General features: G+C 38.3%; 1 protein-coding gene across 1 annotated transcript; it reads left to right on the top strand.

The window, feature by feature from the left end:
• The first annotated feature begins 9,254 nt into the window (after positions 1-9,254).
• Positions 9,255-11,919, top strand: FERD3L (Fer3 like bHLH transcription factor). The gene has a single exon (XM_044947206.2). It carries the CDS (start codon positions 9,598-9,600, stop codon positions 10,090-10,092), a length of 495 nt encoding a protein of 164 aa, XP_044803141.1. The 5' UTR covers positions 9,255-9,597; the 3' UTR covers positions 10,093-11,919.
• The last annotated feature ends 6,934 nt before the right edge of the window (positions 11,920-18,853 follow it).

Genomic DNA, 18,853 nt, shown 5'->3' with positions numbered 1-18,853 from the left:
GATAACACCTGGAATAACAGGCATTGGCCTTGGAGTACAGAATGAAGCAGGGCAAAGGCTAATAGAGTTTTGCCAAGAGAACGCACTGGTCATAGCAAACACCCTCTTCCAACAACACAAGAGAAGACTCTACATATGGACATCACCAGATGGCCAATACTGAAATCAGATTGATTATATTCTTTGCAGCCAAAGATGGAGAAGCTCTATTCAGTCAGCAAAAACAAGACTGGGAGCAGACTGTGGCTCAGATCATAAACTCCTTATTGCCAAATTCAAACTTAAATTGAAGAAAGTGGGGGAAACCACTAAACCATTCAGGTATGACCTAAATCAAATCCCTTATGATTATACAGTGGAAGTGAGAAATAGATTTAAGGGACTAGATCTGATAGACAGAGTGCCTGATGAACTATGGACAAAGGTTTGTGACATTATACAGGAGACAGGGATCAAGACCATCCCCAGGAAAAAGAAATGTAGAAAAGCAAAATGGCTGTCTGAGGAGGCCTTACAAATAGCTGTGAAAAGAAGAGAAGTGAAAAGCAAAGGAGAAAAGGGAAGATATATCCACTTGAATGCAGAGTTCCAAAGAATAGCAAGGAGAGATAAGAAAGCCTTCCTCAGATATCAGTGCAAAGAAATAGAGGAAAATGATAGAATAGGAAAGACTAGAGATCACTTCAAGAAAATTAGAGATACCAAGGGAACATTTCTTGCACAGATGGGCTCAATAAGAGACAGAAATGGTATAGACCTGACAGAAGCAGAAGATATTAAGAAGAAGTGGCAGGAATACACAGAAGAACTGTACAGAAAAGATCTTCATGACCATTAATCATGATGGTGTGATCACTCACCTAGAGCCAGACATCCTGGAATGTGAAGTCAAGTGGGTCTTAGGAAGCATCACTACAAACAAAGCTAGTGGAGGTGATGGAATTTCAGTTGAGCTATTTCAAATTCTGAAAGATGATGCTGTGAAAGTGCTGCACTCAATATGTCAGCAAATAAGGAAAACTCAGCAGTGGCCACAGGACTGGAAAAGGTCAGTTTTCATTCCAATCCCAAAGAAAGGCAATGCCAAAGAATGCTCAAACTACCACACAATTGCACTCATCTCACACGCTAGTAAAGTAATGCTTAAAATTCTCCAAGCCAGGCTTGAGCAATACATAAACCATGAACTTCCAGATGTTCAAGCTGGTTTTAGAAAAGTCAGAGAAACCAGAGATCAAATTGCCAACATCCGCTGGATCATGGAAAAAGCAAGAGAGTTCCAGAAAAATATCTATTTCTGCTTTATTGACTATGCCAAAGCCTTTGACTGTGTGGATCACAATAAACTGGAAAATTCTGAAAGAGATGGGAATACCAGACCACCTGACCTGCCTCTTGAGAAACCTATATGCAGGTCAGGAAGCAACAGTTAGAAGTGGACGTGGAACAACAGACTGGTTCCAAATAGGAAAAGGAGTACGTCAAGGCTGTATATTGTCACCCTGTTTATTTAACTTCTATGCAGAGTCCATCATGAGAAACGCTGGGCTAGAAGAAGCACAAACTGGAATCAAGATTGCCTGGAGAAATATCAATAACCTCAGATATGCAGATGACACCACCCTTATGGCAGAAAGTGAAGAACTAAAGAGCCTCTTGATGAAAGTGAAAGAGGAGAGTGAAAAAGTTGGCTTAAAGCTCACCATTCAGAAAACGAAGATCATGGCATCCGATCCCATCACGTCATGGCAAATAGATGGGGAAATAGTGGAAACAGTGGCAGACTTTATTTTTTTGGGCTCCCAAATCACTGCAGATGGTGACTGCAGCCATGAAATTAAAAGACGCTTACTCCTTGGAAGGAAAGTTATGACCAACCTAGACAACATATTAAAAAGCAGAGTCATTATTTTGCCAACAAATGTCAGTCTAGTCAAGGTTATGGTTTTTCCTGTAGTCATGTATGGATGTGAGAGTTGGACTATAAAGAAAGCTATGCACTGAAGAATTGATGCTTTTGAACTCTGGTGTTGGAGAGGATTCTTGAGAGTCCCTTGGACTGCAAGGAGATCCAACCAATCCATCCTACAGGAGATCAGTTCTGGGTGTTCATTGGAAGGACTGATCTTGAAGCTGAAACTCCAATTCTTTGGCCACCTGATGCGAAGAGTTGACTCATTGGAAAAGACCCTGATGCTGGGAGGGATTAGGAGCAGGAGGAAAAGGGGATGACTGAGGATGAGATGGTTGGAGGGCATCACCAACTCAATGGACATGAGTTTGGGTAGGCTCCGGGAGTTGGTGATCCATAAGGAGGCCTGGCGTGCTACAGCTCACGGGGTTGCAAAGAGTTGGATACAACTGAGTGACTGAACTGAAAGTTTTAGAGAACATGGTTATTTATATTCATTTATATATTGTCTAAAAGGCAAAGTTGACTAGTTTAACGCAGACTGTGTGACCTATGAAAATCCTAAATTATTTGTTATCTTTCCATAAATGAGAAAGTTTGCCAATTCCTAAACTACAGCATTCTGAGTATCCTTACATTCATTTGAACTCAGGATTTTAATTAGAATAGCAAGATGTTCATTTTAGCGTAAGCAAGACTTTCTTATCTCTAAATATGTCCAAGCCATAGAACTGATTTTCTTTTACATTTCTTGAATTTTTTCCTTGAACTTTCCTCAGAAGATAGAAAAGGTACTCACTTTATTTGGAAATATTTTCACATAAAGAATAAGTTTGATGTGGAAAGGGTAGACTTTTCCACAATGTTGCTATATTAATTAGATATCCAGTTGGAAACCAAATAAATCTTGGCCCCCACCTCTGTTACTCTCAACATACAAAAATCACTTCTAGGTTGATAAGTGTTCTAAATGTGAGATGATGAAAACAAAAAAGAATGTTTTCTTCATTTGGAATATGTTAAGATTTCTTAAACATGACATAAAGAGTACTATGAAGGAAAAAAATGATAATTTATTGGACTATATTAAAGCTAGAAACTCCTGACCAAAATCCAAACTGTGGTAATACCAACTGCTGGTGAGGATATGGAGAATGGGAACTTTCATTCATTGGTGATGGAAAGGCAAAGTGATACAGTCACTCTAGAAGACAATTTAGTGGTTACTTATAAAGCTAAATATACTTTTAGCATACAGTGCAACAGTCATGCTCCTTGGTATTTATCCAAAGAAGCTGAAAGAAGTTTTAGCTCTACACAAAACCTGCACATGAATATTTATTACAGCTCTATTCACAATTGCCAACACTTGGAAGCAGCCAAAATGTCCTTCAGTAGGTGAATGGATAAATAAATATCTAAGCAAGGAAATATTATTCAGTGCTAAAAAGAAATGAGCTATAAAGCCATGAAAACAAATGGAGGAAACTTAAACACATATTCCCAAGTGAAAGAAGCCAATCTGAAACCGTTACACACTGTATGATTCCATCTATATAACATTTTGAAAGGACAAAACTGGAGTCAATGAAGAGATCAGTGATCGCTTCAGGTTAAATATGCAGAACATAGAGAAGCTCTCAGATCAGATCAGTCGCTTAGTCGTGACTGACTCTTTGCGACCCCATGAATCGCAGCACGCCAGGCCTCCCTGTCCATCACCAACTCCCGGAGTTCACTCAGACTCACGTCCATCGAGTCGGTGATGCCATCCAGCCATCTCATCCTCTGTCGTCCCCTTCTCCTCCTGCCCCCAATCCCTCCCAGCATCAGAGTCTTTTCCAATGAGTCAACTCTTCACATGAGGTGGCCAAAGTACTGGAGTTTCAGCTTTAGCATCATTCCTTCCAAAGAAATCCCAGGGCTGTGAAAATACTCTGTATTATAATGATGGATATAGATCATTACACACTTATCCAAACCCATAAAATGTACACCAAGAGTGAATCCCAAAATAGAACTGTGGACTTTGGTAATAATGTCAGTATAGGTTCATCAGTTGTAACAAAAGTACCACCCTTGTGGGAGATATTGATAATGAGGAAGGCTATTCATTTGTAGGAGCAGGATGTATTGTATTTGTACCTTTTCTTCAATTTTGCTATAATCCTTAAGTGCTCTAAAAAAATTTGTCTTAACAAAAACAAAACATATTTTCATCAAAAGACAATCATTAAGCAAGCAAAAAAGAAAGCCACAGAGTTGGGAAAAGATACTTGTAATACATATATATGACATAGGACCCATAACTGAATAGATATACAATAAATTATATAAATTATATATGTATGTATAATTTACATACATAATTATACATAAATTATAAAAATTAGCAAAACCAGTTAAAGTGGGCACTTTACTAAGGAGCAGTACCCAACTAGCCAATGCAAAATGGTTTTCAATTTCATGTGTCATCAAGGAAATGCAAATCAAACCCACAATGTGACATGCAGGTACATCTTCAGTAGCTTGAAAATGCCAACTGTTGACAAGGATGTGACGGAATTGAAATTCTAATACATTACTGATGACAGTATAAATTGTTACAACCATTTTGGGAAACAATTCATCATTAACTACTAATGCTGAACATACACACAACCTATTCTTCTTTGGTGTCTGAAGAAGTGAAAGTTGCTCAGTCGTGTCTGACTCTTTGTGACCCCATGGACTATGCAGTCCATGGAATTCTCCAGGCCAGAATACTGGAGTGGGTAGCCTTTCCCTTCTCCAGGAGATCTTCCAAACCCAAGGGTTGAATCCAGGTCTCCCACATTGCAGGCAGATTCTTTACCGGCTGAGCCACAAGGGAAGCCCAAGAAGTGGACTTCCCACTGGAATGGGTAGCCTATCCCTTCTCCAGTGAATCTTCCCAACCCAGGAATCAAACTAGGGTCTCCTGCATTGCAGGTGGATTCTTTACCAACTGAGCTATCAGGGATACCAAACAGGAAGGCATAAATATTCTCATCAAAGTTATGTACAAAAATATCCATAGCACAGCTGTTTGTAACAGGTACAAACTAGAAATTACCAAAATGTTTACAGACAGTAGAAGATATATGCACACAACAGATTACTATTCAGCAACAAGAATAATGTACATGAATCTCATTTTAAAATGTTGAGTGAAAGATACAAAAGAGTACATATGGTTTATTTTTATATACTGCTCAAAAATTGGCAACATTAATCTTAGAAGTCAAGAATAATACTTTGGAGCATGTTCTGTGACTGCATATGGTTAGGACATAGTAGGAGTGGTTGAAATAGTGTCAAGTCACATACTTCCTGTTTTTACCTAATCTCTAATTTCAGTGATGCATTCTATTGATAGTTCTCAATTTGGGCAGTGGTTTCATGAGTATGCTTACTTTATGAAAATTCATTAAGCTGTACATATACAGCTTGTGAATTTTTAAGTATATGTATTAAATTTCAAAAAAAGTTTACCTAAGAGGGAAAATTAAATAGATGCATATACATTCTTCTAACTCTAAAATCAACAAAGGCCATAAACCATGCATAATTTGAATGGAGTCAGAAGAAAATGCAGGCCCCTTCTCTAGGTCAGCTAAGGGAGTGTTTGTTAGACTTTCCTCCCTTCAATCATGACAAACATCTGCCTTTGTTCTATTTTATCATTTCCCCTAAAATTGCTTAATGAATCTGTAATAATAAGAGAAGGGGCATGAAAAAGGGAAGAAAAGGAAGAGTTTTAATAAATTTGGGAGAGTTAAGTTTTTTGCTTTACTCCCTGGATACTTTTTAATCTACTTTTCTTTCCTTAACACCCTTAATCCCACACTCCAGCACCCTTAGCAATTATTGCTCAAGTTATTCTTGGTCATTTGTTTTTCCTGCTTTGATTCTAAATACAATGTAAGAGTACAGCTCTTCTTCATCTTGTGATGGGGTTACATCTAGATAATATCCAGATATTGAAGATCAAATTATAGGTTAGGTTCACTATACCTAACCTATTGAAAGTAATAGCTTAGCCTAGCCTGCTTTAAATGTGCTCAGAGTTGAGCAAAATCATCCAACACAAAACTCACTTTATAATAAAGTGTTGAATATGTTGTGTAATTTATTGAATTCTGTACTGAAAGTGAAAAACAGAGTATGGGTACACAGTGGTTTTAAATGAGTGGATTGTATACCCTCATCATAGTACAGATGATTGGGAGCCATAGCTTGCATCCACTGCCCAGCATTACAAAAGCCATGTCTTACTGCATCTCACTAGCCAGAGAAAAGATCAAAATTCAAAATCTGAAGTATAGTTCCTACTGAATGTATATTGCTTTTGCACCATAGTAGTCAAAAACTCATTTAAGTCGAACCATAGTAAATCAGGGACTATCTGTATACACAAAATGTTTAATGATGGCCAATAGGGGTAAAGTAGGTAAAAAACTAAGCAAAACTGACTGTCATTTCATAACCATTTCCTGAAATGATCTTGAGCAGAATTTGTTGAGGGCTTATCAAACTCTTTTCAAAAGCCTCCATGTAGATCACTGAATAATTTATAAGCTATCTATAGGCCTAGAACCCAAAGAAATCAAGTTTGAATTGAACTTCCTTTAAGCCTCAGTTGGGGTTTTTAAAAATGTTTCTCTCTTAACTTTCAAATCTGGAGATGAAAATAATGTTTCTTTCCAACGAGATGATCTGTTTTAAACCACATAGTACTCTACAAATTTACTACATTTACTGTTTATTTGTTGTGGAACCAGATAGCCACAAAACCATTTTTTAAAGTGGATGTTTCAAAATAAGCAGAGAAAGTGATTTCACTTATTACTGTTCTATAATTAATTTCATTTACAAACAAAAAAGAGTTAATAATGATAACTTAGATTTTAACATTTTCCTCTATGTCACCATGATTAGAACCTTGTAAGATAAACAAATTATTGTGGACAGAGAAATGTTTATATTGGGATTTTATGATAAAATTGAGAATGTAGTTTTAAATTATTGTTACAGGTATACATAGTAAGACATTTTAATAAATTCAGTAGTATCTTAATAGTTCAACCAATACTGTGCATTGATTCCTTTCATTTTTCTACACATTTTTTGTGATGTGATGGTTGAAATATTCATTCCCTTGGATAAAATCAAAGAATTTTAGTCTGTCTACAGCCATACCATCCTGAATGCTTCCAATCTTATCTGATTTTGGAAGAATTTTAGTCTAAGGAAAGTGACTTTTAGAGTCTCAGGATAGTTTCTGACATTCATTTTAGTAAATTTAAATTTCTATCATGTTTCCCTTCATTAAATGTCCCAATGTATGTTTGATGTAGAACTAGATTCTCACTAGATGAGATATTCATTCCACTCATGCATGCATTTAAAAGGGAAAGAATAAGTCATGCGAAACATTCAGTAGCTAAAAATAAACTATAAAATTTATCCAAATGCTTAATAATGCATTAAGTTAAACAGGAGTTAGAAGGCATGTTACTGCTTGTCAAAACAAAAATTAATCCTCTGGTTTACTTATTCTTTAGCCACGGTTGAAATTCCAATTCTTTTTTATTTTTCAGTCTTTGAGAGAAGTTTGAAGTGAAGTTGCTCAGTCGTGTCCAACTCTTTGCGACCCCATGGACTATAGCCTATCAGGCTCCTCCGTCTATGGGATCTTCCAGGCAAGAGTACTGGAGTGGGTTGCCATTTCCTTCTCCAGGGGATCTTCCCTACCCAGGGATTGAACCCTGGTCTCCCGCATTGTGGGCGGATGCTTTATCCTCTAAGCCACCATTTTTAGTAAAAGCCAAATAGGTACTCTCAGTCAGAGATATTCTCATTACATCTTTCAGGGACATTAATTTTTATTCTTTTCTACTTGAGTTATCACAATGTAAATTGGAGAGTGAAAAGTAAACACAGCAAGGGAAAAGAAAACTAATTAAGGGACAAAAGAGCAAAGGAGAGAACCCAGACACAAATTTTTTTTTAATAAGAAAAATAATAGAAAGCCAAAAGAAGACTCCAAGATTATATTGCTTTAATAGGATCTGGGAGTACTCACAGAATGGCAGACTAGGAAAAGAAAAAATATTGTGCTTACCTGTTATAAGCAGGCAGTTTCTGGGAGCTGTCCAATGTACTAACTTAAGCGTCCCAGTCACTGCTTACCTCAATAGGAATTGATGTCTTCGTATTTCTCCCTTGAACCAAGGCATCTCTGCACTCATCTTTTTAAGCTTTCTTTTAATACATCTTCAAAATGATTTTCTTAGGTGTTGTTTTGCTGCACCCTGTCTCGTAAAAATCTTTACATTGAATAATTAAATATAGCTATCAGCAAAAAAGAAAACTGAACTCTTCTATGTTAAAAAAAAACCAAACAAACATATATACATGAGATATATTTGAAATCAGTAAAATTTTATTTTCGTTACACCAAATCTATAATCTTTATTCACCTCAAAAAAACAAACAAACCCTCTTACAATGCAGTATAGTTTCTAGGCTTAAATCTTGTAGGGTGGTAATGAGGAAATGTAACCAGATAGAAGTGTAAAGATTATTCTTTGTTCAAGGATACCAATCAGCAATTTAAAATTTGAAAGAATTCTCCGCGGAGGGTGAGCTGATCGACCAATTAGTTTATCAAAAGGTGAATCGCAATTTTGAAAGGAGACTGAAGTTGTTTTGTTTGGAGGGAGGGTTTGCTTTCCTCCCACACAGGGATTATACAGTGAAGCACGCTGGGAGAAACACTCTGAGCTGCTCTTTTTCATGTTATTGCCATCATCACTTTTTGCCCTCTAAGTAAAATCCTTTACGTGGGTGGGGGATAAAGGTTAGGAAAGGAAAGTCAAGTATCTCAATTGTTAGATTGATTATAGCGAAACAGATTTTAGAAGCTAGGGTTCGTAAAGCGGCAGGAGAGCTGTTTACCTTGCAGTGGAAAGAGAAAGAGGATTCCAAGAGCGACTCTGGGGAATGCCCCCTCTCCCCTCCTACGATGCTTACTTAAGCTAATGGAAGATCTTGCCTTTCAGTAGCCGCTGCACTGGGATACCAGACAAACAGCTCCCCTCGACCCCTGGCAGACAGGGCCCCTCTTCTGGACATCATTAAAAGCACATGCACTTCTTTCACACCCATTGGCAGCAGAGGGTGGCAAGATTCGGAACTCCCAGCCTGAAGCCAAGGAGAAGCCAGAGCGGTGGAAAACATCCTTGCTTTGAAAACCCAAAGCTAAATTAAAGAACTACATGAGACAAGGAGCTTGAAGAATATTAGTTGGCTGCGGGAGTGTGGAGACACACAAAAAGCACAGCAGGTAAGAGCTGAAGGTTGTTGCCAAGAAGGAACTGTCCCAGGTGGCAGGGCGGAAAGGATCGCAGAATCGGAGGCCTATTCCTTTGAGTCTTCCGGCGTTCTCAAGCTTGTCTTCTTCCATCAGTTTCGAGAGGAGGGACGTTGTCAGAGCCTTCCCTATCGGTGCACCTAATCCTGTTATCAGCTTGGTTATACATATTAATGTCCCTGACCCTTCGGTGATGGTGACCCATCAGATTCAGGGCTGTTAGGAAGGCCGTCACCAGGCTTGCCCCTCCCTTCCAGAAACCTATGAGACGCAGGGCCAAGCAGACTCGATGGCAGCCTTTCCCGAGAGCTGCGTGGACGCCACCGTCCTGGACTTCGTCGCAGACCTATCCCTAGCCTCCCCGGGGCACCCTCTCCTCTGCGACTTGACACCTAGGGTCCCCTATGGGAACCACCAGGACCTTGTGCTCCGAGACGGAAGACCCAGGAGTCTGGCGCGTTTTGAGGAAGAGGATCCAGAAGAAGAGGAGGGGGAAGGAGAAGATGGGGAAAACGAGGAGGAAGAGGAGCACGGGAGAGGCGCCTCCCTGCTGGGCCGCCCCAAGAGGAAAAGAGTGATCACCTACGCCCAGCGCCAAGCAGCCAACATCCGCGAGAGGAAGCGAATGTTCAACCTCAACGAGGCCTTCGATCAGCTGCGGAGGAAGGTGCCCACTTTTGCTTACGAGAAGAGGCTCTCCCGGATCGAGACTCTGCGCCTGGCCATTGTCTACATCTCCTTCATGACCGAGCTCTTGGAGAGCTTGGAGAAGGAAAGCGACTGAGCCAGGGTCGGGTGGAAGTGTCTGCCCACTCCTTGCCTGGGCGCGCACGGGTTTGGGGTGTTTGAAGACCCAGCAGTGGGTGCGACGGAAAGGCCAGGAGGGGCCCTCCCAAACAGAACGACTGGCCTTCGCAGGAGCTTGGTTCTGGATTATAACATGTCCACAGTCCTCGAGAGGCGTGGAAGCCGTAGATTTAATATATATGCGGTCGCTGTCGATGGAGTATGGGGCAGGAGCCGGCGAGGCGAGTGAGGACGAGCTAAAACCGAGTTGGGGCAGTCGAGGCCCACGTCCACGAGCAGCGTCTGTCGGGCGGGTGGGAAGCTAACCCTCCCCGCAGTCGGGAGACTTTGGGAGCGTCTGTGCAGTCCTAGCTTTTAACTTTTCTTTCTTTCTTTCTTCTTTAATATAACTATAAGGAGATATTCCTTTTTTTTTTTTTTTTTGCCTCTAGAATCGGCGCTGAGCCATCCCAGGCAGGCGCTCCGCTCCGGCCCGTGCTCGTGGGGTGCGGGAAGGGGAGAGGGGCGGAGAGGGTGGTCCTAGTCCGGTGAGGAGTGAGGGTTACTGGGTCTTCTGAGAGGCCCAGGGCGCTCCGGCTCTCTCGTGCGGTCCTCTTAGTCTTGTCGAGAGGCAGAAAGAAGGAAATGAGAAACCAGGAGACATTATTCCCCTCCCCTCGCCTCCTCTCCCTCCCCTTACCTTCCCCTCCGCTTAGGCTCTAAACAGCAACCCTGGTGTGGCCCCTCCCGGAGTAGGATGCTTGAACCGGGAGGGAACTGGGGACAGCTCCAGCTTACGCGCTGGGGGTGCAGCTGGGCTTACAAGGCGTCTCGGGCCCCCGGAGCCTTTACCACCTACAGTTGTTTCCCCTGGTCGCCTACGGGGGAAAAGGGCCGGGTCTTCCCAGGGGCAGCCCCACCAGAGCGCGCACTTTCAAATTTTTAGCTATAGGTAGGGAAAGATAGTTTTCATTCTAGTTGCATCTAGGGATAAGGGAGAGAAAACGTCAGAGGAGGAAATTCATTCTTCCACTTTGCCAAAAAGTGTGCGGTGGACATGAGTTTGAAGCAAGATCGTGCTCAGGGGCTCCCTCCAGTTTGGACGGTCTGCCATTTCACAGTTCTTTTGTGCTAAGGAAGAATTTCTGCCAACAACTGAAATGGGGTTCTTAAGATAGCAGTAGGTAAGTGAGGAGAGGAATCAGAATGAGTAATCCCCATCTACTGTAAAGTGAATAAATCCTATTGTTCCAACACTATATTTTGCTCTCACCTCGCAAATCCTTGGGCGGATGTGCACAGACACACACAGGTCTCCCTATTAGCCTTTTAGAAACGTGTTTCATTTTATTAAGAAGTAATATATACTCATCCTAAAAAGTTTAGAAAATTAAAATTTAAGAATAAATTTAAATCACTTCATGTTACCACATAACGTTTTAATCTATTTCTTTTAGTCTTTTTTATACAGATATAAATTCAATGTGTTAAACAAATCTGGGATACTTTTGGAATTTGTCCACTCAGCATTATAGAATGAGCACTCTTTCCTTGACCTTAAGTATTACTCAAACGTAATTTTGATCACTGTATTCTATTATTATATCCATGTATCACAACTTCACTCCAGTACTTTACAAGTGGATGCCTATTTTCTCTTTTAAAAAATAAATGATGATGCAAGAGCACTCTTATAAATATTTTCTGTGCCTATGATAATTTCCTGACACTAAGTGACTAGAAGTGAAATTTCTGCACCAAGGGAACATTTAACTTTGTAGCTAAAGGCCAGATTGCCTTCCAAGCAGATCTGCCAGTTCACATATCCTCCCATCAGCATTATAGGGATTTGCTTGTCCTGAAAATTAAAAGTTTTCCTAGTTCTTCTCTCTATGGGAACTGAATTAGTTTTGAAATGACCACTTTCCCAAAGATGACTTCTTTTTTTGAATATTGTTTCTTCCTCTACCATAAGAATATTAGGATAAATACGTAAAGGAAAAAACGTAACCAACTAAACCAAACAACAACAAAACCAGGGAGTGTTTTTTTTTTTCCCCTCTAGCACTTTCAATAAAATAAACTGAAATTTGGACAGTGACCCCTATATTAGTTTTATAAAATAAAATTACTCATTTTCTCTTTTTCTAGATAACTTTTTGGCTAGTAAAACTAGCATACCTGTATTTTTAAAGATAAATTTAAAATTGCTCAATTCAGTATGTCAAAAGTAAATGTATCTCAACTCATCACCAAACTGTCCTCAGCTTCCCAACTTCTTATGTAGTGCTAGTGGCTGCATCAAGCCCTCATTTATCCAGTTATTTATTTATTCAATTTACAAAGTGTGTTGACATTTTACATATAGGGTGAATGTGTTCAAAATCGAAAGGGCTTACAGAAGTTCTGTTCCTTCTCCCGCCTAAAGTTCTCCTGACAACTAAACATCATTTTTTAAAAAAAATCTGCAAGTGATAAGCAAATTTTTCTAAAAACAGTCAACTTTAGGAATCATTAATATTTTGTTGAAAGAACAGATTTTGAAAATAAGAAATTAAAAAAAGAAAATTTGTAGACAGAGTTCTTCAAAATCCTCAGGTCCTGTAGCATAAATACAACCATCTATCATCCTTAGTACTCTCCCTAATATTCTGAACCATTCTGTTATATTCTTAGTAATCTCATGATATCCTACAGTGAATATTTCCTCTGAATAGTAAATAACAGCCAAAGAAACTCTAAATACAAAAGGTTTTTCCAATTATTAGAATTGTTCAACAATTATTAAAACTTTTAAGCTTATAAATGCTTTAAGTTTTTTCTATGTCTAGAAGCTATTCTAAAATGTAAAGTGTCTTAAGGCTTCTTCTTAATCGTTGTAGTCATAGAATAATATGAAGCCAAATAAGGATCAGAAATACAGAGAAATAGATTGACTTAGTCTTTGTATCAAATCATCCATAGAGATAAGACCAAATTGTCTGCATTTCAAACATTAATCCAGGTACCTCCATGTCTCGCCATTCAATTTTTCTAAGCAACGTGATAGTTTTAGCTTTCCCATGTTAGATCCATAAATCTAGTGTGCTTTTAATGAAAGTATTTTTGTTTTTTTAGTAATTAGCACATCCTGTGTTAAAATTGTCTTATTCTTTATTCTCTTATAAACCAACATTGATAGAAATATCAGTCAATATTGGTTTTTCAATACCTTCCAACAGTTAAAAAAAATGCTAAATATATCAAGTACTTCTGGAAAATTGTAATAATCGGTGTTTTAAATCTTAAAGTTATTTGGGCATTTGAAATATAAATACTAGTTTAGACATTGCTTGGAGGCGATTTATTTACACACTCTTTACTGACTGAAAACTGCCTTTTGGTCTCAAACTAAGTTCCCCATCACTATCAGGTTACTATTAGAATTCAGACATGTAAACCAAGAAAAGATCTAAATGAAATCATATTTGAAAGACATAATCAGGCTCTCCAGCGAAAGTAAAAATAATCAAAAGCCTTTTCCATCTACAGGCAGTCATTCAGGCCTATCATCTTTTACAGTTGCCCAATATGAAAACAGATTTTGACAAAATTAGCATCTGGTTCATTTTCATGAACCAGATATTATGCTAGTATGTGTAATTCCTGCAGGAACATACAATTAAGACCCTAGGATTTTCGTGTTTATTATTGCATTTGTCAGTATTTCCATTATAAAAACACTATTGTGGAATGTTTATAACAACTACCAAAATTCTGAAATGAAACTTGATAAAGCACAGTTCCATGTAATTTTTTATAATTTTAAATCTTCAAGGAAGATTTCAAAGTTAATGAAGACATTTAAGTACACTTCATGTGTGAGTTTCTCAAATGTACCTGCAACTTTACAAGAGATTCTACTTAATACAAAATGTAAATTATTTTTATTTTGCTTCTCTGGTGGCCCAGTGGTAAAGAAACCATTTGCAATGCAGAAGTCACAGGTTTGACCCACTCCAGTGTCCTTGCCTGGGAAATCTCATGGATAGAGGAGCCTGGCAAGCCCTAATCTATGGGGTCGAAAGAGTCGAACATGACTTAGTGACGAAACCACCACCATTTTTATTTTTATATATTTTTATCAAAAATAGCTGGCAGGTTTTGCTTTGAACATTCTCTGCACCTCTCCTCTACTGTTAGCTTGCCAGCAACTATGTCTATACCCATGGAGTAGACATCCCTGTGCAGTTGGTGATACTTTGCTTTTCAGCCCTGACTATAGAATCCCAACCCGATCACGTAGCATTGCTTTCTATTTTGTTTGTGATACATATTGGCATATCTTAACACAGATTTAACTTTTAATAATTAAATTCCAGTCAACAGAGGCAAGTTAAAAAATAGTTGGCAGATTAATACTGAATTTTTAAGTACTAAATCTACTTCTTATTGGGTATTACTTGATTAACTTACAGTTTAAATGTGTTAGAAAAGTGTTGGTATGTATCTGTGCCTTGGCCCAAGTTCAGTCACAGGCTCCTGAACTTTGGCAACATTTTGGGAGAAGTTAGGCCCAGTTTCTGGTCAGTACCCTCTCTTCCTGTGAATGCTGGACTAAAAAAGGTTACAAAACAAGAGTCAGCAGTTCTGACCATTTTGTTTTGACTTTGGGGTTTCTTTGAATCCAGTGCTCAAAACCAAACCTGGCGAAGGAGGAGAAGGAAAGAAAAGAAGCAATGCAAACTGACAGGGATAAAATACCAGAAAGACGGAAAAACTTCTTCAAGTCTCCATAAACCAAAGCCTATAAATTTCCACAACTTTCTCTATGATACCAAATTTCAGTTCTGTGCCTAAAACACATTCCATAAAGAAATGTAAGTAAATGCAAAGAACATTATGCATGTATTTTTAAAATATTCTTTGTGGCTAATATTTCATAGAATTCCACTCAGTTTTACAGAAGGCAAAAAACATTTGACATTCAGTGAAGTCAAGAGTTTGACAAATAATGCTGTGAATTATCACAATAAAATGTTACAATTATCATAATAAAATGATTACTTAGTGCATTATTGTATTCAAAGCACTCTTCACATACTTTCTCTCATTTGATCCTCTGACTGGCTTTAAACAAGATCTAGAGTCTCTCAATTAAATTGTCATCAGTTTACCATCTTAAAAATTCATTCACTCATTGAAATCAGCATGATACTGAGATTCCTATAAAGCATCAATGGTCACATATAAGCAACACATTTCTTTGAAAGATATTGCCTTCAAGATCAAAAGCACCTTAACACACTCTGTGGATGATAAATTATACAAAAGGCTGGTGCAGTCTGGCTCCCTCAAAGGCCAAATTTTACAGCCCTCTATCTGGGGCTCTGTGAAAGAGATTTCCACCTGCAACCAGCAAATGTAGATGACCTCAAAGCAGCTGTTATGGACAACTTTTTATGATTTCCAGTCTTCAAAAGTGAGGAAAACATCTATGAGAATATGGAAATAGAACAAACAGTTGGTGAACAATAGAAGACAATAATGTCATACAAATATATCTGAATTAAGGAATATAATTACACAGTTATTTTACTGCAGATAATTCTGTCGCTTCTTCAAAATTTCACAAGCTGTATTTACTACTGATCAGATCTAAAACTGGTTGACTATCTTCAGTCCTAGAGTTTAGTTAAGTGTTTGTTACATTTAATCCCATAGTTTAGTGAAATGTTGGAGAAACTGGAAATGGTCTAAAGGAGAACAAGAGAATAATTGGATTCTTAGATCTGGATGAAGTAATAATGTCTATAATAACTAGTAATGTCTATCATTACTATATTGCTTACTTATATGACAGCACATGTTGATTACTATTAAAGTTTTCATAATAATTTTAGGCTATCGACACTATTATAACTCTCTTAGGGATGAAGACACTTTGGAATAAAGAAGTCAAATAACTTGCCCAATCAGCTAACAATGAGTACTGCCAAGATTTACATTCAGTCAAGGATTTCAGAGGCTGAACTCTCAAGGTGTGAGTTTATTTGTGAATATGATAATTTTATTTACGTAGAAATAATATGGCAAAAAGGCTTCCCAGGTAGCACTAGGTGCCACTTCCTAGGTGGTAGTAAAGAACCTGCCTGCCAATGCAGGAGACATCAGAGACATGGGTTCAATCCCTAGGTTGAAAAGATCCCCTGGAGGAGGGCATGGCAACTCACTCCACTATTCTTGCCTGGAGAATCCCATGGACAGAGGAGACTTATGGGCTACAGTACATAGGGTCGCAAACAGTAGGACACGACTAAGAAAACTTAGCATGCATGCAATGTGGTAAAAATCAGAAACTATTCTTCATTGTTACTGATAATCAGAAATGTAGGCATGAGCACATCATGGACATACTTATGCACAGGGATTTAGTCTCTACAATGGAATGGGGAAGGTGGACTACTGGTGGAAATTTTGGAAGAGGTCCTGAACTAATCTTCTATGGATATTTTAAAGCTACAACTTTCCTCAGGTGGCTTTAGTGCAGTATTGCCAAAAATGGAGAATATAAACTCTTTTGATGAACATAATGGTTATAAACACAAGCTTTGGAATGTGACAGAGCTGGGTTTGAATCACAACCTAGCATAATGCTGCAAAAGCTAGTACAACTTAACTTTGTTGAACCTCAGTTTCTTCATGTTTAAAGTAAAGATTAATAACAATCATCTCACAGGGCTCTTATGAGAGTTGATTGAAATATGTATGCAGAGTAAATGGTGCAGAGTGAGCACTCAGTAGGTGGTAACTACTATTAAAATGCATGTCATCATCACTATAATTATTATACCATATTATATATTATTATATCCCTTCCAATTCTATGGCAATGAAAACACAATGACTAAGGCATCAACTTCACCACTCATGGTTTAACATGAAAGCATAAAATACATAAAGAGCAGGACTCATTGTGTAATGCTTTAAAATAAGCTGAAAAAATGAAATAATTTTTTAATCCTCCCAAATTTCTTATTCCTAGAATATTTGAATGTCAGCATTTAGCCCTAGTCTACACATTTTCCAAGAGGAGCAGTATATCCCAAATATACCCCCAAAACTCCCAAAGTAATCTACTACTGTAATAGAACATATATTTTTTAAAAGAGTAGGTAAGTGACTTTAGGGCTTCCCAGGTGGCACTACTGGTAAAGAACCCGCCTGCCAATGCAAGAGACAACGTAATAGCTGTGAGTTCTATCTCTGCGTTGGGAAAACCCCCTGAAGAAGGGTAAAGCAACCCACTCCAGTATTCTTGCCTGGAGAATCCCATGGACAGAGGAGCCTGGCCGACCACAGTCCATAGAGTGGCAAAGAGTAGGACATGACTGAACAACTTAGCAAGCAAGTGACTTTAAATTTGAAAATTAAAAAAAAAATGATCTGCATTTATTGACAAGAGTTCTATTTTATCAGCATCCCAGACATTATAGTAAATATTGCTCTTCAAATCAGTGTGAATTTATTCAAATTAGCCGATTCCTGGTGGACTAGTTCTGTGTCTTAACTGCAGTGGTGGTTACATTAGTACACACATGCGATAGAATGACATAGAACCATAGCAGCTCACACCAGTGTCAGCTTCCTGGTTTTGATATTCTACTGTAGTTATATAAGATCTAACTAATGGAGGAAAGTGAGCGAAGGGTACACAGAACCTCTGTGCCATCTTTGTAATGGCCTGTGAATCTATAAGTATGTATTTCAAATAAAAAAGTGAAAAAAAATTGACATTATTTTCATATATAAAGCACCTTATAAATGCAAATTATCAATAATTTAAGGAGACATTCACATTCACTTCATTCACATCATGTTCTACAATTTTTCTTCAAGTGTTTCATAAAGTGAAACCAAGTCTGTGCATGGTACTCTGTGGGTCCTGGAATAAAAATCAGTACTGTATTCCTAAAGGACATCATCAAGAACTGAGTACATAGTTGATTCTATGTCCTTGGTCCATGTTGACATTCTTGGCCAAAGAACATTCTCAAGTATGGATTTATAGTAATGAGGAGCTTCACATTTTAATTGTGCTACTTACTAAATTAGATAATTCAGTTAGAATTTCTTACTTTGATCTGTAAAGTGGAAATAAGTAACACAGAGTCATTAAAAGTGTCATATAACAGATCCTGTAAAGTGCTTAGTAAAATGCCTCATGTACAACAGATATTTAGCCCATATTGTAATTGTTCTTTATGTCCTTTCAATGTTGAATGTGTATGCAGAGCAAAATGACAATTTAGCCTTTTAGAAGGACCCATGAGAACACGTATAAAAGCAGTATTAAATAGTTGTCCAACTCATTGTAAAAGACCCTGATTCTGGGAAAGATTGAGGGCAGGAGGAGAAGAGGGTGACAGAGGAGATGGTTGGATGGCATCCCAGACTCAATGGACATGAGTTTGAGCAAACTCCAGGAGATAGTGAAGGACAGGGAATCCTGGTGGGTTGCAGTCTTTGGGGTAGCAAAGAGTAGGACACAACTGAGTCACAGAACAACAACCTCTCCATGTGAATCAGAGTCTTTTAAGTAGTGTGGCAATTTTGTGCCCAATTTAAATTGTTGCCCTAAAAATAAAGTGTTTTTGTTTAGTTTTGTTTTAAAAACATAACAATTTAAGGATAAGGCTGCTGGTTCATGATATATGTAATCATAATCTTTAGTCTGCCAGGAAGATCACTGTAAAACTTACATTCCTAAAATAGTTTCT

This window comes from Bubalus bubalis, chromosome 8 (genome assembly GCF_019923935.1).
Source record: "Bubalus bubalis isolate 160015118507 breed Murrah chromosome 8, NDDB_SH_1, whole genome shotgun sequence".
In the NCBI taxonomy this organism is placed as follows: domain Eukaryota; kingdom Metazoa; phylum Chordata; class Mammalia; order Artiodactyla; family Bovidae; genus Bubalus; species Bubalus bubalis.
Note: the sequence above shows the minus strand (reverse complement) of the source record. Positions and strands in the feature narration are given on the sequence as shown.